Source organism: Ailuropoda melanoleuca, chromosome 5 (genome assembly GCF_002007445.2).
Source record: "Ailuropoda melanoleuca isolate Jingjing chromosome 5, ASM200744v2, whole genome shotgun sequence".
In the NCBI taxonomy this organism is placed as follows: Eukaryota; Metazoa; Chordata; class Mammalia; order Carnivora; family Ursidae; genus Ailuropoda; species Ailuropoda melanoleuca.
Window position 1 is genome coordinate 42,614,726 of NC_048222.1, and position 27,000 is coordinate 42,641,725.

General features: G+C 49.9%; 1 protein-coding gene across 1 annotated transcript in view; it reads right to left on the bottom strand.

The window, feature by feature from the left end:
• Positions 1–26,760, bottom strand: part of ANKDD1A (ankyrin repeat and death domain containing 1A) — a 45,548-nt gene extending 18,788 nt beyond the window's left edge. The window contains 10 exon segments of the mRNA XM_034660825.1: positions 5,925–6,023; positions 8,067–8,165; positions 8,558–8,578; positions 8,581–8,664; positions 12,862–12,960; positions 13,680–13,784; positions 18,885–18,983; positions 21,538–21,642; positions 23,690–23,793; positions 26,451–26,760. Of these exon segments, the coding sequence (XP_034516716.1) occupies positions 5,925–6,023; positions 8,067–8,165; positions 8,558–8,578; positions 8,581–8,664; positions 12,862–12,960; positions 13,680–13,784; positions 18,885–18,983; positions 21,538–21,642; positions 23,690–23,793; positions 26,451–26,484 (849 nt within the window). The 5' untranslated portion in view covers positions 26,485–26,760.
• Between the last annotated feature and the right edge of the window lie 240 nt (positions 26,761–27,000).

Sequence of the window (27,000 nt, forward strand, 5' to 3'; positions counted from 1 at the left end):
CCCGGCGTTGTGGGATCGAGCCCCACATCAGGCTCCTCTGCTGTGAGCCTGCTTCTTCCTCTCCCACTCCCCCTGCTTGTGTTCCCTCTCTTCGCTGGCTGTCTCTATCTCTGTCAAATAAATAAATAAAATNTTAAAAAAAAAAAAAAAAAAAAAAAAAAAAAGAAGTGTATTTGTTTAAAAGCTTCCCCAATTTGGAACTCTCTTGCATTGTTGGTGGGAAGGCAAACTGGTGCAGCCACTGTGGAAAACTGTATGGAGTTTCCTTAAAAAGTTAAAACTAGAGGGGCGCCTGGGTGGCACAGCGGTTAAGCGTCTGCCTTCGGCTCAGGGCATGATCCTGGCGTTGTGGGATCGAGCCCCACATCAGGCTCTTCCACTATGAGCCTGCCTTCCTCTCCCGCTCCCCCTGCTTGTGTTCCCTCTCTCCCTGGCTGTCTCTATCTCTGTCGAATAAATAAATAAAATCTTTAAAAAAAAAAAAGTTAAAACTAGAACTACCCTACAACCCAGCAGTTGCACTACTCCGTATTTACCCAAAGTATACAAAATACTAATTCAAAGGGATACATGCACCCTGATGTTTATTGCAGCGTTATCTACGCTAGCCGAACTATGGAAGCAGCCCGTGTCCATCAATTGATGAATGGATAAAGATGTGATGATTTGCTATATATATATATATATATATATGAATGAAATCTTGTCTCTGCAATGACATGGATAGAGCTAGAGAATATTAAGTGAAATAAGTCCATCAGAGAAAGACAAATACCATATGATTCCTAGAAGTAGATCTGCTTGGTCAGAGGGCCCACGCATTTGCACTTTGTTATACATATTGTGAAAATTGCTCTGTTGTATGGATTGTACCATTCATACTGGCTCTGGTAAGATATGATGATGCCTACTTCCCCACAGCTTTGCCAACACGTTTGACAAAACTTTGGGATTTGTACAGATCTGATGAGTGAAGAATCATATGTCCAGGTAGGATCAATTCACATTTCTTTTAAGAATCATTTGTATTTCTTTTCTATCAAATGTCTGTTTGTATCCTTTGGCCATTTTTCTCTTGGGTTATTTTTTATGTTGTAATAATTTGCACAAACTCTTATATATGAGAAAGACTCAGTCCTTTATCTTTTGATCTAGTTTGTCATTTACCTTTTGACTTGGCTTATAGTCTCTTTTGCCAGGCAAAATGTTTTTATTTTTTATATAATCAAGTTTATCAGTCTTTTATGGTATGTGGATTTAGGACAATTCCCCCACCCCACTTTTCTCTTTCAGAGTGTTCTTAGCTATTTTGAACTTCAATTGTTTATGGGGGAAGAAAAAAAAGATAAATAGGGACACCTGGCTGGCTCAGTTGGTAGAGCATGCAAATCTTGATCTTGGAGTCGTGAGTTCGAGCCCCACATTGGGTGTAGAGCTCACTTTAAAAAAGATAAATAGATAAAAAACCTGTTTTTATTACACGTATGAGCCACACCTTGCAGCAATCTGAAAGGACAAAGGAGGGCAGGGCATCCCTAAAAGAGAGACAGGAACGTGCCCCACGCTGTAGGTATTGGCTCAGAGTATTGGCTCCACTGCTTCACATCAGTGGGAGGGGGCATCCATACCAGAGGCAGCCAAAGACACCCAGCCAGCAGGGCACTGGTACCTCCTGGACCAGCAGAGAGGGCTAGCTGAAGTTGGTGAATGTTTAGCTGGTATTCATTCACTCCGTGAGTACGTATTCAGTGTCCACTGTGTGCAAAGTACTGTTCTAGGCCCTGAGGATCCAGCAGTGGACAAAACAGACAGAGCCTCCATCATCAGCAACAGTATCAGCAACGAGTTTGCATTCTATTGGGGCAAACTGACAATAAACACAAGAAACAAGTTAACCTACCAGTTGTGCCACATGCTAAGAAGAAAGCAAATCCCATCGGGGTAGGAAGTTATCAGAGATGGGGGCACAGATGGGAGTGTCTCCTCGTTGAGAAGAGTGAACAGAGGACGCCCCTGATGAAGAGGTATGAGGGATGGGGGCTGTGTTGATTGAATCAGCCCTCAACTGGGGCAGGAAAAGCACGAAGCCCCCATAGGAAGCAGTTCATTGTAACAGTCCTTTAAATTTAATTTAAGTAAACACTTAAATAAGATACGTCACAAAAGGGAGTCTTATTCAATAAGAGGTGTTGAGATAACTAGTTAGTAATTTTGGAAGGAAAAATACACATTGATCCCTATTTGATACCACAGATATTTAAAATCTGATTTTTAAAAGTTGGCTTTTAAAAATCAATTTATGGAGGGGTGCTTGTCTGGCTCAGGCAGAAGAGCATGCAACTCTTGATCTTGGGGTTGTGAGTTCAAGCCCCATATGGGGTATAGAGATTACTTAAAAATAAAGAAATGAATGATAGATAAATAAATAAGATAAATCTTTAAAAATCAGCTAATGAAAAAATTAGAAGAGAACAAATTATTTTGAAGCTATGAGCAAGGAGATTCATTTTCCAGGCATAGAAGCAATATAAGAAAAAGCAAAGGAAAAAAATCATCAGATTTGACTTGTTAGGGTCTTCACTCTTTAGATCTGTGTCTTTTGACACCGTTACTACCAGCAGATTCCTTTTCATTATTTAAAAAGTGTAAATATAACAAGTAAAAATAGTATAAATAAATCAATAGGGGCAAACCTAGCCCAAATGAAATGGAAAACAGCTTACAGCAAGAAATCTGTGCTGTCAACATTGGAGGCAGAAGGCTGATATATGTTACATATAGAGTCCATGCAAACTAATTTAAAAATCAAATTAGATCCCTATATGTAAATGGGAAAATTCACTACAAATGGAAAAATGCTCACTTTCAATAATAATTAAAAGGGTGTAAATGAAGACAATGAGGGATATTTGAGTATTTATTTTTTAAAGTTTATTTTCTTGCATAATCCCTACACCCAGCATAGGGCTCAAACTCACGACCCTGAGATGGAGTTCCAGGCTCTTCCGACTGAGCCAGCCAGGTGCCCCCGGGGCCTTTATTAATTGGGAGAAAATGTAAAACCTAATAAGCACTTCGGGTGAGAGGACCAGGCAACTCGCAGCCTGGACGCTGCTGGCAGTTCTACAGATGGGCACGAGACTTTTAGGAAGTGGTTCAGCTTACGTAGCAAGAGCTAGAAAGAGGCTCACGATATTTGACCTCAAATTCGCTATTTCTGAGAATCTTTCCAAAAAAAGAAAAGCAGTCGTGTGCATACCGCTGTGCTCCCTGTATTGGCAAGTAAACCTGACGGTCCAGCACAGCGGAGGAGGTTAGTAAGTCACGGCGCCTCTGTTTATAAGACCACGTGTCACCGTCAGTAGCTGTGCAGCACCACGGAAATGCTCCTGTTATCTGGACACAAAATTATATATCTAGTATATTCTATACCGAAGTAGGCAACTTTAAAAAAAATACTGATAGTGGGGCGCCTGGGTGGCACAGCGGTTAAGCGTCTGCCCTTGGCTCAGGACGTGATCCCGGCGTTATGGGATCGAGCCCCACATCAGGCTCCTCCGCTAGGACCCTGCTTCTTCCTCTCCCACTCCCCCTGCTTGTGTTCCCTCTCTGGCTGGCTGTCTCTATCTCTGTCAAATAAATAAATAAAGTCTTTTAAAAAAAATATAGGGAGTAAATAAAGAATACTGTGCCAGGGTAGTAGAAATACGGATGATTCTGTTTTCCAAACTTCCTTTTATGTTTTATTCCTTTAAAAATGTTTTAAGTTCAACTTTGTTGGTGGGTTTAAATTATTATTTGAATATACAGAGAGATATATACTGTTGCTACAGAAGCTTAAATATTAAAATCATTTTGATATCACCAGTTTATAGTCCTACAGTGATTAATCTAAATCTTACATTGATTTTTTTATTTTATTTTCTTCTCCATCATGATAAGTGTACTCTTTAATCCCCATCACCTATTTTTCCCAGCCCTCTACCCAGCTCCCCGCCAGTCACCATCAGTCTGTTCTCTAGAGCTAAGAGTCTGTTTCTTGGTTTGCCTCTCTCTCTCTTTTTTTCTTTGCTCATTTGTTTTGGCTCATAAATTCCACATATGACTGAGATCAAATGGTATTTGTCTTTCTCTGACTTATGTCATTAGCGTTATACATTCAAGCTCCATTTCATGTTGTTGCAAATGGCAAGATATGGCTGAATGATATTCCATTAAATATATTCACCACATCTTCTTTATCCATTTATCTGTCAGTGGACACTTGGGCTGCTTTCATAGTTTGGCTATTGTAAATAATGCTTCAATAAACATGAATTAGTGTTTTTGTATTTTTCAGGTAAATACCCAGTAGTGCAATTACCAGATCGTAGGGTACTTCTATTTTTAATTTTTTGAGGGACCTCCATACTGTTTCCCAGAGTGGCTGCACCAGTTTGCATTCCCACCAACAGTGCACAAGGATTCCTTTTTCTCCACATCCTCACCAACACTTGTTTCTTATGGTTTTGATTTTAGCTATTCTGACAGAATCATTTAATTATAAAAGTCATAGAAATTGTTAATACCTAATACTGATGAAAGGTCACTCATAAATTACTGGGGGCTATGGGATCTGACCTTTCTGGAAAGGATTTAACAACTTACATGAAGAACCACAGAAATGTTTTTACCACCTGACCCAGAAATCCTGTTTGGAGAATTCATATATAATGCAAAAGAAATACAAAGTTACAAGCCATAATGATGTTCATAAGTCATTATTTATCCTGGCAAAGTCAGAAACAACTTAATAGTTGAGGAACTGTTAAGTGTGATGTAGTCAACCGAACCACATCTGGCATCAAAAATGGTTGTTAGAAAAGCTAGCAACAGTTGATCCCTTTGCTGGATAGTCTCCACTGGACTCAAATCAAAATTCTGATGTCTAGGGGCGCCTGGGTGGCTCAGTCGGTTAAGCGTCTGCCTTTGGCTCAGGTCATGATCCCAGCGTCCTAGGATCGAGCCCCACATCAGGCTCCCTGCTCAGTGGGGAGCCTGCTTCTCCCTCTCCTGCTCCCCGGCTTCTGCTCTCTCTCTGTCAGATGAACAAAATCTTAAAAAAACCCAAACAAACCAAAAACAACAACAAAAAAATTCTGATGTTTTGATGGTTAAAAACAAAAAAGCATCCCCCTTTCCAGAATGCTGCCTTAGCCTGGATTCTTTCTAGCTGGAGGTGCTGCTACACATATGAGGACAACTGGAAGGGCATGAAGAAAAGTCACTGCTTCACTAGGGTGCTGGGATTAGGGACGCCTTTTTTCTCTATATGCCGATGAACTGTGCTTTATTGTTCTTACAATAGTTTTAAAATATAGTGCTTATTTAAGAACCGACCTCTTAAACAAATGATCTCTTTCAATTCTAAACAATAGAGAGTTCCTCATTTACATAACGGGAATAATAATAGCACCTAAAGATAAAGAAACAAAGGCCCAGGGAGGTCAAAGCAACTTGCCCAAGGTCACTCAAGTTTGTGAACAGAAGTGCCAGGCCTCAAAGCCAGGTTGTCCGACAAAGTCCATGTCTTAACCACAAGGATATACTGTCACCTGTGAATGTACCATACCGTGTAACAAGAAACAGTGAACAACCAAGAGGCTAGATCTGTAATATAAAAGACCATCATTAAGTCCCAATGGGTAAGTGAGTGGAGAACACGAGCAGATAATTCGTTTGGGAGGAAATGCAGCTTGTTTGCTAAGCCTGTTCTAGCTAGAAGCTTATCTGACCCTCCCTCACGATAGCTACCAGGTCCCCCAGCCCTGGCCCTCAACCCAGCCCCAGGGGCCCAAAGCACCCGTCTCTCCCTGCTGTGCTTCATCAGCGAGGTCGTGGAGACTGCAGTGGGGATCCCCTTCAACCCAGGCCCCCACACTTACATGATCAGCCACGTTGGCATGGCCTCCTGCCTGGATGAGGGCCCGGGCCACGTCCTCAGAACCACCGAGGACTGCGTAGTGCAGGCAGCTCTGTTTTTTCTAGAGGGAAACGGGCATCAGTGCAATGTCCTGAAAGCCCCTCACAGTGGGGCTTTGGGATCCATTATTCCATTACCCCCAGGACTATTACCCCCTTGAACCCTGAGGCTGGAGAAATCAATGCCTTGCTCAGGCCTGGCGTCTAGTAAAAGGAGCTCACGGTGGTCCTGGCTTTTCCTTGCCTCCTGTCGCAAACTCCAGAATATACATCAAAGCCTGCACAATTCCTAGGCTAGTAAAGACACGCAAAGTATACTCTGAGGTTTTCAAAGGGGGGAGCAAATAAGACTTGCCAGCACAGAGCAAACCCCACCTGGCACACACTGCCCTGCCGGAGCTGGTCTCAGCACGTCCGGGCACGAGCCAGGCGGCGTCAGGGCAAGGCTGCATCCTGATGGGCCTTCTAAGTGCCCGCCTTCCATCCAAGCCCGCCCCTGGCCAAACAACAATCTCACATGAGATACCGCCCCACTCTACCAGGCAGACCCCTCTAGGTGACCAGCTGTCCCAGACTGCCAAGACTGCTCCCCAGGACTTTCAGTTTTAACACCAGGACAGTATGGGGCAAACTGGGATGAATGAGCTGGTCACCCTCCCAAAGCCCTGTCTGAACTGCGTGCACAGGGTGAGTGGGAGCCAGTCGGCCTCCCAATGGGAAATGTAATCGCTTTGGGTTAGCCCCCAGTCCAGAGACCCTGCGAGGGCTGGGGGTGTCCAGATAGAATGTTCCCTCTGCCAGAAAGCTCAAGCCAAGGCGAGAGCACAAGGCTCAGTGCAGTGGACAGCTCCAGCCCTGCCAAGGACCACCAGCTGGACACGACCTCCCCCGTCCCTAAACTCCCGTGCTGTCACTGCTGGGGAGATGGCCTTGACATGTCACTTCTTGTGCCCTCTCCCAGTCCTGAGCTCTGTGCTGGCGCAGGGAAAGGGCTGCTGCCCAAAGAGCAACCCCGGGCAGATGGAAGGACATAGTTGGGGGCCCTGAGGCAGCTGCTTTCACCCTCTGGGTGTGCCTCGGTGTCATCCGGCACCCTGGGGCAGCAAGGTGTCCCTGCTAGGGAAGTTCTGCAAATGAAGCGTTTTGTGACTTCTCAAGTATTATTCACATTGAAAGGGGGTTTAACATTGACATTGTTATTGAATTTACATTTGCCATTTTGCTACTTATTTTCTATATGTCTCCTGTCTTTTTTGTTCTTCTGTTTCTCCTTGATTGCCTTCTTTTGTGTTAAATATTTTTAGCATACTATTTTAATTTCTGGGCTTTTAAACTATTTTTGCTTTTTATTTTATTATTATTATTGCTTTATTGTTGAAATTAGGAACAAACAGAGAATTCCAGACCCTGAAGCCATTCAATCAGCCAAGAAAGATTATTTGTCATTGACCTAAAAGTAAAAAGCAAAACAAAACAAAAAACGCCAACTCCCTACCTAAGGAAAGTCCACAACGCCCCTTTCCAGAACACAGAATTTCCAAAGGCTGACCTAAGGAGTCAGTAGTGAGAGAGAGGAGGCCTGTCCCAGGCTCCAGCACAGGCAAGGTAAACCTTCCAGGCCAGGAGCTCTGCAGCCCGGGGATTAGGCTTTTCAGACTCAGCTTTGCTTTTTGCCAGCTTGTGAGCCGTGAAAGTCACTGCGTCTCTCTATGCTTCCGTTTCTTCATCGGTAAAAGAGGGGAAATTTTTCCGAAGTAATTGTTATGAAGGGGACTCGTGAGCTACCAAGTACCCCGCGATAAGAAGACACCGACAGGTGTTCCCAGTCGCTCCCAGGCACTGGAAGGGGTATTTACTCCTCACGGCAATGTTAAAACGTGACCACACAGCATCCCCGTTTTATACTTGGGAAATGAGGCTCAGAGAATTTAAGCGACTCGCCGTCGGTCACAGAGCCCAGCAGTGGAGAAGGCAAGACCAGACCCCGGGTCTGCGGCCTCAGGGCCCCTATTCACACGCGTTCCGGAATCCCTGAACCGTTGCCATGGCTAGGGTTAGGGTTCAGTAGCCAGGGCAGACATCCGTCCCCGGCGAGGGCGGACTACCTGGGTGAGGGCATTCACACAGCTCCCCGCCTCAAGCAGCAGCTGCACACAGTCGGGGCGGACGCCTTCAGCCGCCGCGTGCAGGGCAGTCAGACCTTCCTGAAACACAGGGGAGAGTATGAGGATGGCAGGGAGGCTGAGGCCAGGCCCTGAGCTGAGAGGGACCCCTTGCGCTAGGGCTCCAGAGCTCTAGGCGCTCTCCACGGCCGTGCAGCTGACGACAATAACCCGGGTCGTTATTTGCGGTTCCTGGAGCCCCATACCCGATTTCCTCACGTTGACGAGCATGTGGTACATTCGCTTCCGCCTCCACATCCCTGCTCATGTTCTCCCCCTCCAAGCTGCCTCACCCCCTGCTCTCTGTCTATTCCTTCTTACTCCAGAAAGCCTCTACCAGCGGAAAATCCGGCTGCACCCCGGGCCGTCCGTTCCTTGAAAGCAGGGAGCGAGCGAGCATCACGCATCTTGGCATCCTCTGGGCCGTGACTCACCACGTTCCGCTCCTCCAGGTCCCGCCTGATGTCCTGATGTCCACGAGCCGCTGCAGCACAGCCAGGTGGCCCCGGCCGGCAGCCAGGTGAAGGGCCGTGTTCCCCTCCTGCAGGCAGAAGGGCTCCCGAGGGACCGGTAGAATCATAGACCCTTGAAAGCCCTGGGGACCTGCTGGAAACGCCCCTCATTGTACGGACATGGAAGCTGAGGTCCAGAGAGGGGAAGTGACACATCTAGGGTCACAGAGCGAGTAGATGAAAAACTGCAGCCCCGAACGCTGGGCCAGGGTCTCCCTGCCCCTGAGAAGTGTGCCCCAAACTACAACCAGGGCGCACTTACAAGGGCCAAGTCCTGGTCTTTCCTTACACTTGAAGGCAGACACAACACTTGGGGGGAAAAATATCCCTACTTACCATGTCTCCGTCTAAAGCCAGTCCCGCCTTGAGCCATTCTAGATCCACCCCCTCCCCCTGCTCAAGGCCACAGCTCCAAGGACTCTCCTCAGCCTTCAGGTTGTGCCCAGGCAGCCAGTTCAAGATGGTGGTTTCTCATTGACTAGCGTGGCCATGGTGACCACACTACCTAAAACTGCAACTCCAGGGGTGCCTGCGTGCCTCAGTTGGTTAAGCGTCTGCCTTTGGCTCAGGTCATGATCTCGGGGTCCTGGGATCAACCCCTGCTCAGCGGGGAGTCTGCTTCTCCCTCTCCCTCTGCCCCCTGCTTGTGCTCTCACTCACGCACATGCTCTCTCTCTCTCAATTAATAAAATCTTTAAAAAAAAAGGAATAGAATAGAATAAAATAGAATAAAATGAAACTCCCACCCCCTGTTCTCCTGATCCACTGATCTTGCTGGACTTTTCTTTCCCTTTTCCCCCATAGCACTGATAACCCAACACAGTATAATTTGCTTGTATACTATGCTTATTGCTTATTGTCTGACTCTTCCTGCTAGAACATAAACACCTCAAGGGCAGGGATTTCTGTATTTTGTTCTCCAATGTTCCCCCAAATGCCTAGAACAGGGCCTGGGGCACAAGGCAGACATTCAATAAAATATTTGTTCAATGAGTAAGTACTGTGAAGGAGAGACTGTCACGTGTCTCCTCGAACTTGGGAGCCGCAGGGCTGGTAGTTGTCTCACACCTGAGAAGTCTAAAGGTGACATGACACAGCCAAGAGAGGTGGTTCCACAGGGTGTGGCAAAGGGCACACTGTTCTTTGTATCAGAAGTGGCTCTTGCAAGGGCAGCCTGATGGGGTTGTCCTTAAAGGGATCTATCTTTCTGCAGGGGCTCCTGGGAGGCTCAGTCAGTTAAGCATCTGACTCTTTTTTTTTTTTTTAAAGATTTTATTTATTTATTTGACAGAGACAGAGAGAGAGGGAACACAAGCAAGGGGAGTGTGAGAGGGAGAAGCAGGCTTCCCGCCGAGCAGGGAGCCCGACGTGGGGCTGGATCCCAGGACCCTAGGATCATGACCTGAGCCAAAGGCAGACGCTTAACGGCTGAGCCACCCAGGTTCCCCTAAGCATCTGACTCTTCACTTCAGCTCAGGTCAAGATCTCAGGGTCATGAGATGGAGCCCCATGTCATGTTCCATGCTCGGCAGGGAGTCTGCTTCTCCCTCTCCCTCTGCCCTCCCAAGAATAAATAAATCTTTTTTAAAAGGGGGGAATCTTTCTGCATAGGACAAGTGGATGGTGAAGGGGCCCCAGCAAAGAGGAGGAGAGAGGGAAGGGACCAGCCAGAGAAGTACATCCCGCAGGAAGAACCACACGTGGAGAACCAGAGCAGGGCCCCTGAGGGAACCCACAAAGGCATCAGAAGGGACAAGCCAGCTTCAGCCATTCATCACGCCCAGCAGGGCTCTGGGACAGGTCTAGCTACACCAGTCATGGGGGCTCTAGCTCAAGGTTTTTCCTCTGCCCTGGCCTGTTTCTGCACCTTCCTGAGCCAGGAATCAAGACATGCACGTTAGACCAGAACTCTTAAGGGCCCAGTGAGGGGGTGAACATACACCAGTGCCAAAGTGGTATTGAAAGCAGCTACAGACATACCTCCCCTCACGGCAACTCCACACATATCTGAAACAGCGATCTCCTGTGGGGTCGTGCGTGAGACATTTACATTTCCTCTCTGATCGTTACCATGTTGTATTAAAAGTTAAGTTGAAAACAATTCCCTCAATGACAACAAAATATCCCCTCAACAGCTTTGTTTGCTTCTTCCCCAGTCTCGGGACTTGTGCGCACAGCTGCCTAGCTCCTGCCGGCTTGGCCAGGGTGTGAAGTCAGTGTTCAAGGAGATACAAAGGAAGTGGCGAACCATGCGGGGCCAATACGCGCCCCCAGGTAGCAGGGCTGTGGAGACAGGCAGGGTTTTGTTTTCCTTCTGGGTTATAAATATCCACATCTTGCTCTTTTTTTTTTTTAAGATTTTATTTATTTGACACAGAGAGGAGAGAGAGACAGAGAGAGAGAGAGAGAGAGAGAGAGAGAGTGCAAAAGCATGGGGAGCAGCAGAAAGAGGGAGAGGGAGAAGCAGGCTGTGGGGTCCTAGCAGGAGTCAGACCTTTAATGGCACAAAGCCTTGAAAGGCATATAACTATGCCTCCTGCCCAAATGAAATTCAAAATGAAAACACATTTCACCTGAAAATACAAAACTTAACAGGGCATGCAATTTTTTTTAAGATCTTATTTATTTATTTATTTATTTGGGGGAGAGAGAGCGAGCGAGTGAGAGAGAGCACAAGCAGGGTGAAGGGCAGAGGGAGAAGCAGACTTCCTGCTGAACAGGGACCCCGACATGGGACTCAATCCCAGGACTCTGGGATCATGACCTGAGCCGAAGCAGACATTTAACTGACTGGGCCACCCAGGTGCCCCAATTTTTTAAAAAAGATTTTTTATTTATTCCTTTGAGAGAGTAAGCGAGAGCATAAGCAGGCAGGAGGGGGAGGGAGGTGGTGAAGCCGACTCCCCGCTGAGCAGGAAGCCTGAGACAGGGCTAGATCTCCGCACCATGGGATCACTACTGAGCTGAAGGCAGACGCTTAACCCATGGAGCCACCAGGTGCGTGCAATTTTAAAAGCTTCTTTCTAGAATTTCTGATTGCAGATTCTGGGTAAGCTCATCAAAGCTGGGCTTTGCTTGTTTTCCAGTTTTGGTGCTCCTGCCCTCCTGGCACCCTGAATACAATCAGTTGTCACCTCCCAGGTAGAGGCATCCTGGCAGGGGCTGTCCTCCAGCCTACCTAGTCCAGAGCATGACCGGCTCAGCCCGTTTCCGGAATGAAGGAAAGCAGCCTGATCTGATCCTCAGGGCCAAAAGGATGAGTGTGGACAGCTGGATTCGGTGCAAACCCCAAGGGCTTCGTGCCCAGGAGGCAGCTTGAAGAGAGGGAGCAGCCCAGGGCTGGACATCAGGTTGCTGGTTCCAAACCCAGTTCAACCTTTGTCTTGCTGTGTGACCTTGGCTAAAGCATCCCCCTCTCTGGACCTATAATCTACAAAATGAGAAGGTTGAAGTGGTCCTCAATGAGGGACACTTCCAGTTCTAAGGCCCTGTGGTGCGTTTGCCTGTCACTAGCTTATAAACAGAACTCCTCTATCCTGGCCAAGCACATTAATCAGAAGATTAATAATGGAGTTTGTCCCTTTATTGGAAGCATTGTTTAGAATTTGCTGCAACATACTTGCCTAATGATCCACAGTGATAGGAGTCCTTTTCAGGGTGGTCCCCTCAGGCCCAGCCCTCACCTCTCCTCAGATTGGTGGTGAAATCCTGCTTGGAGCTCTCCACCCTGAACCAACTGCTCCCTCCTCCGGGCTCTCATCCTATTTTTGTCATGACCATAGTAGATGACTAAATGATGAAGAAAGTTAATAACCAGCAGGTGCACGGCTACCACCCCCCTAGCTCTTCCCCTCACCCCCAACAACAGACAGCCCCAAGGGCATCACAATCCTGCTCAAACCCACACCAGGCAGCACCACCAGCCAACAGATTTGCCATCCTGGCTCCCCACATCTGATCACAGCTTTCTACTGGGGAGGCAGCCCGGCTTCCTTGAGTGAAAAACTGTGTCTTGGATATCTTTGGGCTCCTCACGCACAGCACGGGACGGGCCCATAGCGTGTGCTCGCAAAATGCCTGCTGGATAAACATCAGACCCTCTCTGGTCCTTGAGCTGCCCGCCCCTCCAGAATGCTGGAGTCAGAAGCGGGCACAGGTCAGCCGCTAGCGCCCACCCTGGTCAGGAGCCCAGAGCTTGGACCTCCCCTGGGACCCCGTTACAGTACCTTGTCTTTCACACTGTGGTCACATCCAGAGCCCACGAGGAGTTCCAGAGCTTCCAGCTGCCCGTGCTCAGCAGCCCGGTGGAAGGCCGTCCTTCCCAGCTGACCGGAGAGGGGAAGAGAGTGACCCTTCTGTACCCTGTGGGAGGCATGCCCACACTGCCCATCTAGCCAATCTCTCAGGGCTTGCAGGGGCCTCCCCTGCCCCGGCAACTCTCTCCTCCTCTCGCTCGACACACCTTACCTGGAAAGCCCAGACCCAAATTTCCAACAAGATCCACTGGGTGGGGTCCCTCCCCCACTGAAATCCTTCTGTGGCTCCCTGCTGCCTACTGAGTAAAGAACAGATTTCTGAGGAGTGTGGTCAGTGGAGATTTCCATGAGGAGCTCCCAATAACCCCCTGGCTCTCACTCTCGGAATTCCAGTCCATCTGAACTCACATGCAAAGGGCCCTTTTCCACCTCTAATGCTCTAACAATGCTTTCCTCTCTACTTCCAAAACCTCCCTGCTTTCCAATCTTACCAACAAAATCCAGTTCACACACTAAATGTCACCTCCTCCGGGAAGCAGAAAGCAGTGGCTCCCATCTCTAACCTATCTAGTTAGTCTGCATCAGAGCCTCTCTGATGGAACTGACCGTTTTCCTCCTGTGTCCCGCTCATTTGTGCCCTAACTTCCCTTCCAGACCAGCAGTTCCCTGAGGTGGAGTCTAGTCTGCACTACCCATACCTCAAAGGATGTACTCAAGGAATGGGGAGGAGTGGCCCCAGGAGCCCCAAACTCAATGGGAAGGACAAGCAGCCTCAGGGCCATTCTCACCTTGTCAGCACGGTCCAAGGGCACATCTTCGAGGTCCTCCATTACGAACGCCGACATCGGCACGTGACCTTTTTGGGCTGCACAGTGCAGTAAGGTCAGGCCACCCTGGAAACAAGGTGGTAGACCACAGTGGTCCCTACAGTCTACGAAGAGGGGCTCTTCTCACACCCTGGTTGTCTCCCAAACGATGAGTGTTTGCAACCGAGAACACAGCTTTCCCTTGGAAACAACACAGTATGTAAATGGGGATGGACCCGTGGGTCACCTACAGGTGCCCACTCAGCCTCACAGGGGCTGGTGGGAGTCAGGATGCCAGAGTTCAAATCCCAGCTCCAGCATCGATCAGCAATGCAGTGTGGTCTTGACCAAGTTATCTGTACCTCCATGAGCCTCCATTTTCTCCTAGGTCAAATCAGGATAACCTCTGACTGCCTCAGTGGGTGGCTGAGGGGGTTGGACAGCGTCACCTAGAGGAAGTTTTTTTATACGCTGAAAAATAACTTGGGATGTAAGGTGCGGTTGTATAGCACTAACAGTCCCCAGAATACCCCCCACACGACATTATTACAAGGTTACAACACCTGCGTGCTTTAATTCAGCCCCAAACGAGAAACGAGGACACTAAGTACCCAGGATTTCTCTCTCTAGGAGGTCACCTCCTAACATTCCGAGGAAGGCTCAGAGCTGATGGGGCCTGCAGGAGGTGTAAAAAAAGGAGAAAATAGACCCCACAGTGGAGTCACTTGTGCTAAGGCCCACCCACGTCACCAAACCGAGACTTAATACCTAACCTAGCTGCAGCTTCAGCCTCTCCCAGGCAGTAATCTTCACCAGTCAGGCTGGTATTTCCTGGTCAACACTAGGGAGGGAATCCACCCAACAGACCCCCTACTGGCCCCCAAAGGAAGGTGATCTTTCCTAAAAAATCCACTCTTTCCTAGAATAACTTCCTTGCCCCACTTTCTTTTGCCTATAAAAGTCTTTCATTTTGTACAGCTCCCCAGAGCTCCTTTCTGTTTGCTAGATGGGATGCCGCCCAATTCATGAATCATTGAATAAAGCCAATTAGATCTTTAAATTTACTCACTTGAATTTCGTTCTTTAACAGAGGGGAGGTGGCTAGGGTGGGAAGAGGCCTAGGCAGGGAGAAGGTCTCTTGGCCCCAGAAGCAATATTTAAGTGAGGCGCGTTTGCAAATCCTAGGTTTATAGCCCAGAGCTTCTACCAAGGCCTTGCAATATAGCTCAGGTGTTTGGAGCACTGTTTTTCAAATAGATTGCAACCACCAATGGGTCATAAAAATCAATATATTGAATGATGTTGTACATCTTGACAGTGGTTCGGATTACACAGGAGTAAAATTCACAGGAGCAAATCTCAGTGAATATAAACTTAAGATTTGTGTATTTCATTTTAGGTAAAGAAATTGAATTCTAGTTAATGTTATGCATGCTGAAGTATTTATTTATAAAGATTTTTATTTATCTATTTGACAGAGAGACAGCCAGCGAGGGAGGGAACACAAGCAGGGGGAGTGGGAGAGGAAGAAGCAGGCTCCCAGCAGAAGAGCCCGACATGGGGCTCTATCCCAGAACTCTGGGATCACACCCTGAGCTGAAGGCAGACGCTTAACGACTGCGCCACTCAGGCGCCCCTGTGCTGAAGTATTTAGAGGGAAGTATAGTGATGTCTGTAATTTATCTTGAAATGCTTCCAAAATTTATAAGGAACTTTAAAAAGCTCATCAATGAGATATTAAACAACCCAATTAAAAAATCATTTGGACACAAAGAAGATATATAGATAGCAAATAAGCACATAAAAAGATTCCTAACATCATTAGTCACTGAAATGCAAATTAAAACCACAAAGAGTTTCTAACAGTAGAGTATGGAAAGGGGAAAAATGCTAACATTCCAGTGGAGAAACCTGGCCAACACCACTTTAACCATGTGATCCAGTGTGAAATTATGGTTTATAACAAGAAATCAAGTGTGAAATTATGGTTTATAATAAGAAATATGTATTTGGTCTCCATCCTGTTTCCGGCACAAAGCTCCTAAAACCCTTGGAATTTTCTAAGTGTATGGAGTGATTAAGGTGTCTATTGTCATGTTAATTTGGTGACGGGGAAGCCCAAGGTAACCTGAAGATGGGGGCTGGTTGCCTGGGAAACCAACTTGATTGGAAGGTTAGAACTTTCAGTCCCACCCCCTGACCTCCACGGAGGGGAGAGAGGCTGGAGGTTGAGTCAATCACCAATGACCAAGGATTTAATCTATCCTGTCTATGAAATGAAGCCTCCATAAAAATACCAAAGGAACAGGGTTGGGAGAACTTGCAGGTGGGTGAACAAGAATGCATCCACGCGCCGGGTCCCACACTCCACAAGGACAGGAGTTCCTTTGTTTGGGACCTCACCTTATGTGTCTCTTCATCTGGCTTTTGATTTGTGTCCTTTAATATCCTTTGGAATAAATTTGTGATCCAGTGAGTAAACTGGTTTCCTGAGTTCTGTGAGCCCCTCTAGCAAATGAACCAAACCTAAGGCGGAGGTCATGGGAACCTCTGATTTATAGCCAGTCTGTCAGCAGCCCAGGTAATAGCCTGGACATGGGGTTGGCTTCTGAAATGGGGGTGCGCTTGTGAGCCCTTAACCAGTGGAATCTGATGCTATCTTCAGGCAGATAGTGTTGGAACTGAGTTAAATTTGAGGGATACCCAGTCAGTGTCCATCGAGAATTGAACTAACTGCTTGTGGTACGGAAAAAACACACACATTGGAACTGGTGTCAGAATTGGATCAAGGTGACATCACCAGTGATAGGCCATATTGGGTATTGATGAAGTTAACTCTTATATCCAGACCTACAAAATAGAGGCTGCCCCAGTGACCTGGCCCAGGTCACAAATCTAAACTAACTCGGGGGCGCCTGGGTGACTTAGTCAGTTAAGCATCTTCCTTCGGCTCAGGCCATGATCCCAGGGTCCTGGGCTCTAATCCTGCTTCCGGCCCCTTGCTCAGCAGGGAGTCTGCTTCTCCCTCTCCCTCTGCCCCTCTCCCCTGCTCGTGTTCTCTCTTTCTCTCAAATACATACATATATATAAACACATATATACACATATATATAAATAAACCTACCTCGGCCTGCATGTACAGGAAACCTAACATTCACCAAAGACAACCTAGCACACACTCAGCCATACTAACCCCTCTTACCCTAGAAAACAGGACCCACTAGCCTTACAAGGAAACCCCCTTGCAGCCAATCATGCCATTTCTGTGTTGCTGCTCTTGGGACTCTACAAAATTCGCTCTTGCCCAACATCCCTCCGGAAGAGTGCTCAACTGCTTTGAAGGGCTGTGGTCCCTCAATCCAGGAAAGGTTTTCTTTCGAATAAAGGACACCAAACTCACTACAAAACTGTTTGCATTTTGGGGGCACCTGGCTGGCTCAGTTGGCAGAACGTGCGACTCTTGATCTTGGGGCCATGAGTTCGAGCCCCACGTTGGGCACAGAGTTTACTTACTTACTTAATTAAATTGTTTTTGCTTTGTCATTGCACGGTGTCCTATGCCCCCTGATAGGAGGCAGGGAAGGGCACCTAACCTCTGGTTTTCTTTCCCAAATCCATAACACCAATTTAATCATGAAAAAAAACATCAGACATACCCAAATTCAAGTACATTCTACAAAATACCGGAGCAGAACTCTTCAAATATGTCAAGGTCATGAAAAACAAGGGAAGACTGAGAAACTGTCACAAGATTGGAGGAGACTAAGGAGACAAGATGACTAAATACTTCATAGGATATTAACGGGAAAATTGCTGAAATTTTCATACAGCCTACAGTTTAGTAAAACTCTAAATATCACCAGTGCTTGGCTAAGTAGAGCCAGGGAAACAGCAGGGAAAAGGAAAGCTCCAGGGCCAAATGGACTGAGGCCCAGCCATGGCCAGGCTCAAGGCTCCGCTGCAAGTGGGCTGAATACCTCTAGGGAGGACCTTGAACAAGGGATAGAAAGGTAGTGGGAGGGACTGCTTGCAAAGATGGCCACAACTATTCCTCCCACCCCTGGAAACACCCAAAGCAACAGGATTGTGCTACTCTCCTCATCTAGGGAGGGGAACATTCTCCAACCCCTGAAGCCAGGCTGGCAAGGCAATGGGCTTCAAGCAATAGAATACGGCACAAGTGGTATCATGTGACTTCCCAGCCGTGGCCTCAAGAGACCATGCCACTTCCACTCTCGCATTCTTTCATCCTTGAAAAAAATATGCTCAATTTTTAAGTAGAAGTTAAAGAAAACAGAAATGTCCTTTTATTCCCCCACCTTGAATTCTAAGGACAGAGATTGAGAACCCCTGGCTGACAGCATCTGGTCCAGAAATGTTTGCATTTTCATAAGGGCCACTGACCTCCGAAAAGGTAAGACACCATTGCAGAGATCCCTGGCACTCTGACTCGCTGGGGCCTCCTCCCTCATACCACAGAGCAGCCCAGTGAGCTGTGAGGGGGTGCCGGGCTCCCTAAGTGCCAGGCACGGAGCCAGATGCTTTATACACAGCGCTGAGCTGCTCCCTCAGCTCAGAGGCGAGTACTAGCATCCCCATTTTCCAAGGTGACAACTGAGGCTCAGGACGCTTGAGTAATTTGCCCAGGGTCCCAGGGTTTGGTAACCAGAACTTTGCTTCTTCCACCCCACCCCACCCCACCCCACCCCACTGCACCGCACTGCACCGCACTGCACGGGAGGCAGGGCCAAGCTGGAGGTGGGAGGAGGCCCAGCCTCTCTCTCATTACATCTTCTAACCACCATCTGAGGATGTTACTTTGATGCCTCTCGTGTGAATAAGGAGGCTGCCCAGAGGGCTAGCCACTGTCCCAACATGACAGAGCGATAAACGGTCAGGAGTCCTAGAAGAAAGAGGCTTTTAATGCTGACAGGAGAGGCACCCCAGCACTTCTCCCAGCCTCAGTGGAAACAGCAAGCATTCCAACTTCACAGGGCTGGGCTCAGCTGGGGCTTCTGGAAGGTTCTCAGAAGGCAGGGCAAGCTGGGATGGCAGAGCCACGTGGGAAGTAGGAGGGGGCAGAGATGGGGGTACATGGCAGAGGTGGGGGCAGACCAGTGCAGCAGGGACAGGGGAACAGAGGGGGCAGGGACTTGGGGAGCAAAGGGCTGCCAGCTGAGACCTTACCTTATTCTCACAGTGGATCTTGGCCCCAGAGCTGACCAGGATCTGGAGAATCCGTAAGTGGCCGAACCAGGCAGACAGGAGAAGTGTGTTCATTCCAAACTGGGGGAGAGGACACGGGGAGGAGGTGAGGTGAATGTGAGCAGGTGTGGCTGTGACACCTGGGCCCATGTCTGCACCGAAAATCATACACCCATAACGGATCAGAAGTGCCACCAGGCCAGGGAGCACCAAGCTTAAGTAAGGAATGTAAAAACCATGGCATTTAAAAAAATTTTTATTTTTTTAAATTTTTTAAAAAGACTTTATTAATTTATTTGAGAGAGAGGGGAAGCAGACTCCTGTCTGAGCAGGGAGCTGGACACAGGGCTTGATCCCAGGACCCTGAGTTCATGACCTAAGCTGAAGGCAGACACTTAACCAACTGAGCCACCCAAGTGCCCACCCCTCCACGGCATTTTTTTAAAATAGAGGCTGAGACACCATTGTAAACTTTTGTTTTTGCTAAATAAAATTTTAAAATAGGGGCGCCTGGGTAACTCAGCCAGCTGAGTGTCCAAGTCTTGATTTCTGCTCAGGTCATGATCTCATGGGTCCCTGAGATTGGCCCCACATCAGGCTCTGTGCTGGGCATGGAGCCTGCTTGGGCTTCTCTTCTTCTCCTTCTGCCCCCCCACTCGTGCTGTCTCTAGGTAAATAAATAAATAAATAACAGCTACCATCTATCCTCCCCATCATTTAATAAAGAAGGACCATTTTAATACAAAAAACTGGGGAGAAACTATTCTCAGAATATGCTCTTTCCAAATACAGCCTCATGAAAAACACACTACATTGTTCTTATTTTCTGATTTGCTATGGCTGGTGAAGACCTCACCCTGGACTGGTGTCTGGGAACCACCTGTTTGACTCTCCTACAGGACGGGCTCCAGGCAGATGGCGTACGCCTGCAGACACTTCGCCCCTCACAAAACATGCGCTGCACTGACAACCACGGCTCACTGCCGGACAGTCCCTCCTTCCGCTGCACCGAGATCTGCGTCCCCGCGCCTTCCACCCCACCGGCCCTTTGCAGCAACTGAGAATACATCTGGGCCCTTTTCTAACGGTGGCCCAGCACCTGCTTGTGGGGTGCTCTTCCTCAACGTCTGTGAAGTGCTCCAAGATCACGAGAGCCTTCACTGACCTCTGCCCCCATGGGGTCCTGCATAGGACCCGGCACTGGGTAGAATGTCAATGACCGTGGGCTGGCTGAGGGAGAGAAGGAATACACACAGGGCAGAGACCGTGCGGAGAAGCCCCCAGGAGACTGGGAGTGAAAAACGTGAAGGCTCAGGGCTGGGGGAAGAGAGTCATGGGAGCCAGAGCCTCATGCCAGTGGGAACCCCAGGGATATTTCTGTGTCCTAGTTCCAAGAACTGTCCAGCACAGAGCCCTATGGCATATCCCTCGAGACCTTCCCCCCAACAGCAGGATCCCCCTCTCTTGTTAACTAAAGTAGGCCTGCCCATCAACTCTCTTATTTTTCAAAATATATTTATTACTATTTGCAAAGGAAACAGAAGATTTATAAAAGCACTGTGTCTTACTATCCTCCCTCATATCTTCTTTTCTCACTGATTCCCTCAAGGAAGAAATAAAGCACGGTGGCGACAGTGGGGGGGGTGTCTTTGTGGCAAAGGCAAATGGGCAAAGGCCCATTGCATGAGGTTCCCTTAGGAGGTTCCCGTATTTTATCAGGAAACTCAGGCTGAGGATCCCAGACAGTCTCCTTCCAGAGTCACCTCTAAATGAGGCCTAAGCAAATGCAGAGAGACGGAGAGAGAGTGGGGAAGTAGGTGTTGCTGCCCAACCCCCACCCCCAGCTTGTAGTCAAGCTCCCCCTCATGCTGGGGCCTGGGAGCAGAGAGAAGCCAGGGCAAAGACAGTAATTCCGCGAAAGGTATATCTCTGCAGCGAAGTTTGCAACTCCTTAAATTGTTTAAAATTTAGACTCTTAAATGTATCCCTGTCAAATGTCATTGTCAGACCCAGTCCTTTCCCCAAACCTATAGAGATGATTTTGAAGACCCTGTTGTTCTCCAGTGCTCTCTCTCTCTCAGCAATATGTTGCCTGCCAATTGGTTAAGTAAGGCTGCTAGTATTTTTTTTTTTAAGATTTGTTTATTTATTTGAGAGAGAAAGCGTGCAGATGGAAAGGGCAGAGGGAGAAAGAGGCTTAAGCAGACTTGGTGCTGAGCACAGCTCGCCACAGGGCCCGACTTGGGGCAATCTCACCACCCTGAGATCAGACGTGAGTAGAAACCAAGAGTTGGTTGCTTAACCTACTGTGTCACCCAGGAGCCCCAGAGTGTTGGTCTTCATTCAAATCTCTGGTTAAAGCTTTAGCCAAGGCAGAGCCTCGTGGCATATCATGAGAGACCTACCTCCTGATGATTTTATTAATAAGTCCTTTATCAATCCATCCATTTATCTGTTCTATAGCCCATATCTCTCCCTGTTCACATGGTATCATGAGAGACTGAAAAGGCTCTCTGAGGACTAAAAAACTCTTGAAAATGGAGAGACCTTTATGACTGTACAAGGGAGAACTGGGACAGGCAGACAGACAGACATGCACACAGGCACAGAGGCGCCTGTATGAGGGGTCCCATACCTCATCCTCATTGTCCACAGCAACCTTGTGCTCCAGGAGCAGCCGCACAGCAGGCTCGTGCCCAGCGCCAGCGCCGGCAGCCCAGTGCAGGGCCACCCTGCCCACCTGCTGGGAGGGAGAGAAGGGCTCGAGGCACCAGCTGCCTGCCTGGCCCGCCTCCCTCACCCCCTCCCTGTCTCTCCAGCTGCAGGACAGCTGGTCTGCTGGGTAGAAGGGCCTTTGCTGGCTCCGGTGACAAGCAGGCGGGACCCCAGCCCCACTCAGGCCCCCACCTCCCCCTCCACATGGCAGCAGCTGAAAGGAACGCAGTCAAACACCATGACTAGATCCCTCGGTCCCCCACCTACAACTTCAGAGCTCCCCACTGCTCTTGGAGCAAACTCCTAACCCTGGGCCCTGCCCACCGCGACTCCGAAATGCCAGACTACTCCCCCTCGCCCTGTCTTTGTTCCTGCTGGACAGCCACCTGGCAGGGGATTACTGTCCTAGTCCTTGAGGGCCCCTGACTGCCTGGGTTCTGTCCCCTCCTTCCTTCAGAATGGGCTGAAGGGGCCCGAATCCCGACGCCATTGTCAGACCACCCTGGAAGTCCATCACGGTCTTTGGCCTCAGCACGTCTGAGCAGGACTGGGGGAATCCTGCCTCCTCCGACCCACGAACTGTAGTTTTTAGCTTATGAGGGGACAACAGAAGGAAACACTGATTTTCTGTGTGGTCTTTCTTCCTCAGAGTTTCTGTCCCTACTGTCCCCTCCTGCCTGTCTTTGCCTGGCAAAAATGCCACTTCCTCAAGAAGCCTTCCCTGACTGCTGCGGGGAGGGTGGGCCCCCTCCGACCGCCACATACTCTCAGCTTATCACAGTGGGAATGAACTGTTTGTGAGACACTCTGCTTAATGTGTCTTCTCCCCAACCAGACTATCAGCTCCAAGGGCGCAGGGACCACATCTGCTATGGGCTCTGCTCTGTCCCCAGCACCTAGCACTGTGCCTGCCGGTGCAGAGGAAGCCCTTTAGAAACCGACTGACTGAATGAATGAATAAATGACTGAATCTGGCATTAGTATCCTATCATCCTACAAGACCATGCTTCCTTGCAAGTGTTTGTCCAGTAGAGATGGAGTCTCCAGTTATGAATAAAATGCTGTGTGACCTAAGGTGACTTGCTATCCCCACTGTGCCTATCTTGATCTATAAATAGGAACGATACTTCCTGCCTCCTTCACCTCTCCAGGGGTGAGTGAGGACCACCAGGAAACAGGTGGCAGAGTGCTTGAAAACCAAACTGCACCAGATACACCTGAGAATTCCTGTTACTATTACTGAGCCCCAGACAGGCTCAGAAGACCCAGGTCACACACCTGTCATGTCACTCCAGGCAGGGCAGCCTCTGCAACAGTCAGGAATCCTACACACAACCCTTTCAGCCTCCACTGACCTCCCATCCAGGCTGGCATTTCCCTAAGAAAAGCCTGGCAGCCAGAAGCCCCCAGGCAGAGAGAAGCTACACTGCTTGGCACCCAGGCCTATCACCAGTGTTCCCCCATCAGAAGGAATGGCTTTTCTCTCTGTCTCCTCCTCCAGCAGGGCTATGGGCCACGCCATCTGCCGCCTGCCCTGAGGCCTGTCCATGAACCAGGTCTGCCTCCCTGCCTGGTCTTTGAGCCCCCAGGGACCTGCCTAGGCCCACAGCAGTTTTACACACTCGGTGGGCTCCCAGAAACCGGAACTAAATTGCTTCCTCATGCATGCTCAGCCTCTTTTGGTCTGGACTCTCATGGTCTAGAACCCCTGGACTTCTTAGCACCATTCCGTCTTTGTCCCTCCAGGCTTCTGCCCCTCTCTGTCCATCTGTCAGCCTCTGACTCCTGGCCTTCGACCCCCTGCCCTCCTGACTCCTTGGGTGTGCCTTTCAGATGGGTGACAGGGATTAAGAGGATGAGCTCTTGCCCAAGCCTAGCTGGGAAGCCCAACCCTGACCTCGGACAAGGCCTCAGAGACCTTGAGACAATGTGGACAATCTGAGCCTCCCCCAGGTTAACATGCAAATGCTCCTGCCTTGGGGTCCACGAACTGTTCCTCCCGTGTGGAGGTGACACCGTGCAGGCACCATCCCTATCCAAGCCTCCCGATTTGGAAAAGCCCCTTTACTAACGTGGTTTCTGGCCCTGAGGTTGACTCTCCTCTCGATCAGTTCCTTCATCCTCCCGATGTTGTTCCATCAGGCAGCCTCATGGAGCTGCCTCTCCAGAGGAAGCACTATAGGCAGAAAAGCGGAATGGGATGAAGGGAAGGGACCTCACACTGCATGAGGAGGAGAGGTGAACAGCTCCTCCCTGCCCTGAATACTTCCCAGGCAGGGGCTTTTCCAGCTCCGACTGGGGGTGGGGATGCCTCTTCTCCCTTTGGATGTTGGGGACTTCCCCAGACAAGCTGCTTTTCTTCACTAACTCACCACAAGTCCACACGACCAGGACTTAGCAAAACACTAAAGATGGGACAGCATGGTCAAGACCGTCCACGGGAGCCAGGTGTGTGCCCGTCACGGCCCTCAGAGGTCCCCCATCATCATTTTCATGACCCCAAGAGCAGCTCTTGAGGAAGGGATGGAATTCATTCCTATTGGAGCTGTTAACTACCTTTTCCATGGCTTCGTCCAGTGAAGAAGGCAGCCAGGATTTACTGAGCCGACTACTTCATCAGGCTCAGGCAAGGCCAGAGGCATGTTCACCTAGCTTCTCTGTCCTTGTCCCTCCATCTCTTCTCCCTTCATCCCCAATCCTAACCAGCTGTCACCTCCCAGCTGTGAGGCCCCCTGATTTGCCTTCTCTCAGGGCTCCTCGTGCCTCAACACTGCATCATTATCTCAGACTAGAGAAAGCTCTGAGGCCTGCCATGGGCAGCGGTGAGCTCAGAGGGTGGTGGCCAAGCCAGGAGAACCCAGTACTGGTGACATGCTCTAGGGCTCATCTCACCAGACCCCCACGCTGCCATCATCCTGACTGTTCTTGGCTTGTGAGGCTGTCTGGTGTCCTTGGCTGGACCGCAAGCTTCTTGGGGGCCCTGTCCACACCTGACCAGCTCACAGAAGGCCCAAAGCTGGACCCAGGGAGGGATCCATAAAACTCTGCTTCCATGAGTGACGCATAAATCCTCAGACTAATAGATACCTGTCCCTCCCCCAGAAAGGTCTGGACACACTAGCTCAAGGCACAGATATTTGCTGGCCCTTTGCATGGTCATTACAGGGCAGATAATCTGTGGTCTGATTGTTGCCAAACCCACATCCTGCGTATTTGGTCCAATGTGAATGTCCAGATCCAGCCCCTTTGTATAACAGGGATAGGTGCCCAGTGTTTGGGTGGGGAAGGCTAGGATGAGCTCAGGTGACAGACATGCCTGCCATCCGTTTGCTTTCCAGATATGGGAGAGGGTCTTGGGCCTTCCAGGGCCTTATAGATACAACCTAAGGACCTTGGAGCTGCTGCCCCAGGGCAATCACATGGCCCTAGGTTCAACTCTGGTGAGTTACTTCCAAGCCTCCGGGCCACGTGACTTAATTACCCTGTGCCTCAGTTCCCTCATCTGCAAAATGGGGAACATGAGCTGCCCTGTAGGGTTATAGTAAAGATCAGACATAAGATATGAAAAGCCCCTAGCATGGTATCTAGCAAATAGTGCCATCATCATCGTCACTATTATTCCTGTAAGGCAAAGGTTCAGAGAATAAATTCTGGTACCCTTCCAGGTGGGGCTCCTTCACTCGGGGCCCTCTAAGCCCATGAAATCCCAACCAAGGAAAGCACCCCCCATCCACCTCCCTGCATTGTTTTTCCCCATAGCACCCCTCGCTACGGACATATGCTATACTTACATATTTATTAGGTTCATCGTCTGCTTCCCCCATTAGAAGCCCAAGTCAGCAGAGACTTTTGTCTGATTTGGTAACTGCTGTAACCGCAAATTCAGGCCCTGGCACACATCTGTTGTGTGCCACACATCCTCTCTCGGGCCACATCAAATACACACTGCACCCTGGCCTTGGAGACCTTCCCATGCTGCCTCCTCGGCCCAGAATTCCCTCCACACACCCGTCCGTGCTCCACTGCTGCACATTCTTTCGGGGCCAGCTCAAGTGATCCTCTGACCCAGGCAGAACCCTGCATCCTTTGAAACAGCACCTTGATGGAGCCCCTCACCGCCCCTGCCCCATCCCAGTGAGGACTAGCACAATCCTTCTCTCCCCTCTCCCAGGGGGTACAGCCAAAGCCTCTCAGGCCGGCTGATGCCCACACGGGTGCTGCTGCCCTGCCTAGAGGCCCTGGCACTGAGCACACTCGGTGAGGACTGCTCCGCCGCGCGCGCATCCCACCTGCCGCACACCACAGCTCCTCTCCTCTGGGTTTCAGTTTCCCCGTCAGGTATAGCCTTCGTTCCCCGCCCAACCCAACACTGTGGGGGAGTGGAGGCCTTCAGCATTTCTACCACTTAAACGCTGTGTGACCTTGGGTAACTTATTTAACCATCCTGGGCCTCAGCTTTCTGTTCTGCAAAATTATAGATCCTACCCGCAGGGCGTCTGTGAAGATCAAATAACATTCCTGTCTCGGCTTGGCCTGGCACACAAATTAAGTACTCAATACAGGATCCCATAACCATCTTATTCGCATAAACATCTGGCTAATGTCTCCACGGCGGCGGCTCCCTGTTCCCCGGACCTGTGTTGCCGCGAGTCCCGGACGCTTTAATGTCCCCCAGCCCGGTGCGCGTCCCTCTGGACGCCACAAAGAAGCCCACGACCGAGGTCGCCGCGCAGACAGCGCCAATCGCAGGCTTGATCGCCCCCACGCCAGCGGCGGGAATTCTCTGGTCTCTGCCCGCGCCCGCCGCCAAGCCCCGCGGCGCGGCGGACTCACGGCCGTCGGTCTCCCAGGCCCGGGACTCCTCCATGCCGCCTCTCCGCAGCCCGGGCGCGCGCTTCTGCCCCGCCGCCCACCGCGCGTCCGCCTGGGCGCAGCTCCGCGAGCCAAGGGGAGGGGGCGCTGAGCCGGGGCCGGGAGCGGGGGCTACCGGGAGCGCCGGGGTGCGCGCCGCAGCCGCTGCTCCGCACCCCCCGGTCCCGCCTGCGCTCTTGAGCACGATGTGGGTGCAACTGCTGCAGCCTCCCCCCCCCCACCCCCCAATCCCGGACCAGGCTGCACGTGCCTCCTCGGGCTCCCTCGACCTGCCCACGACTCCGCGCCTTTCACACCTGAGTCCGGTCGGGGCCACTCCGGGCTCTGCAGGTCCCCGTGGGCGTGTCTCCCCCAGGAGCTGTCCTAGCCTCCTCGGCCGAGGACATTCGGGTAAGGTCTCCTGCGGGCCCCACCCCCCGGACTGCGGAGGCTGCTTAGCTGCCCCCAGACGCTGAGGGCTTGGAGTCAGACTCCAAGGGCTTGGGCAGGCATTTAAGGAACAGACACCCCA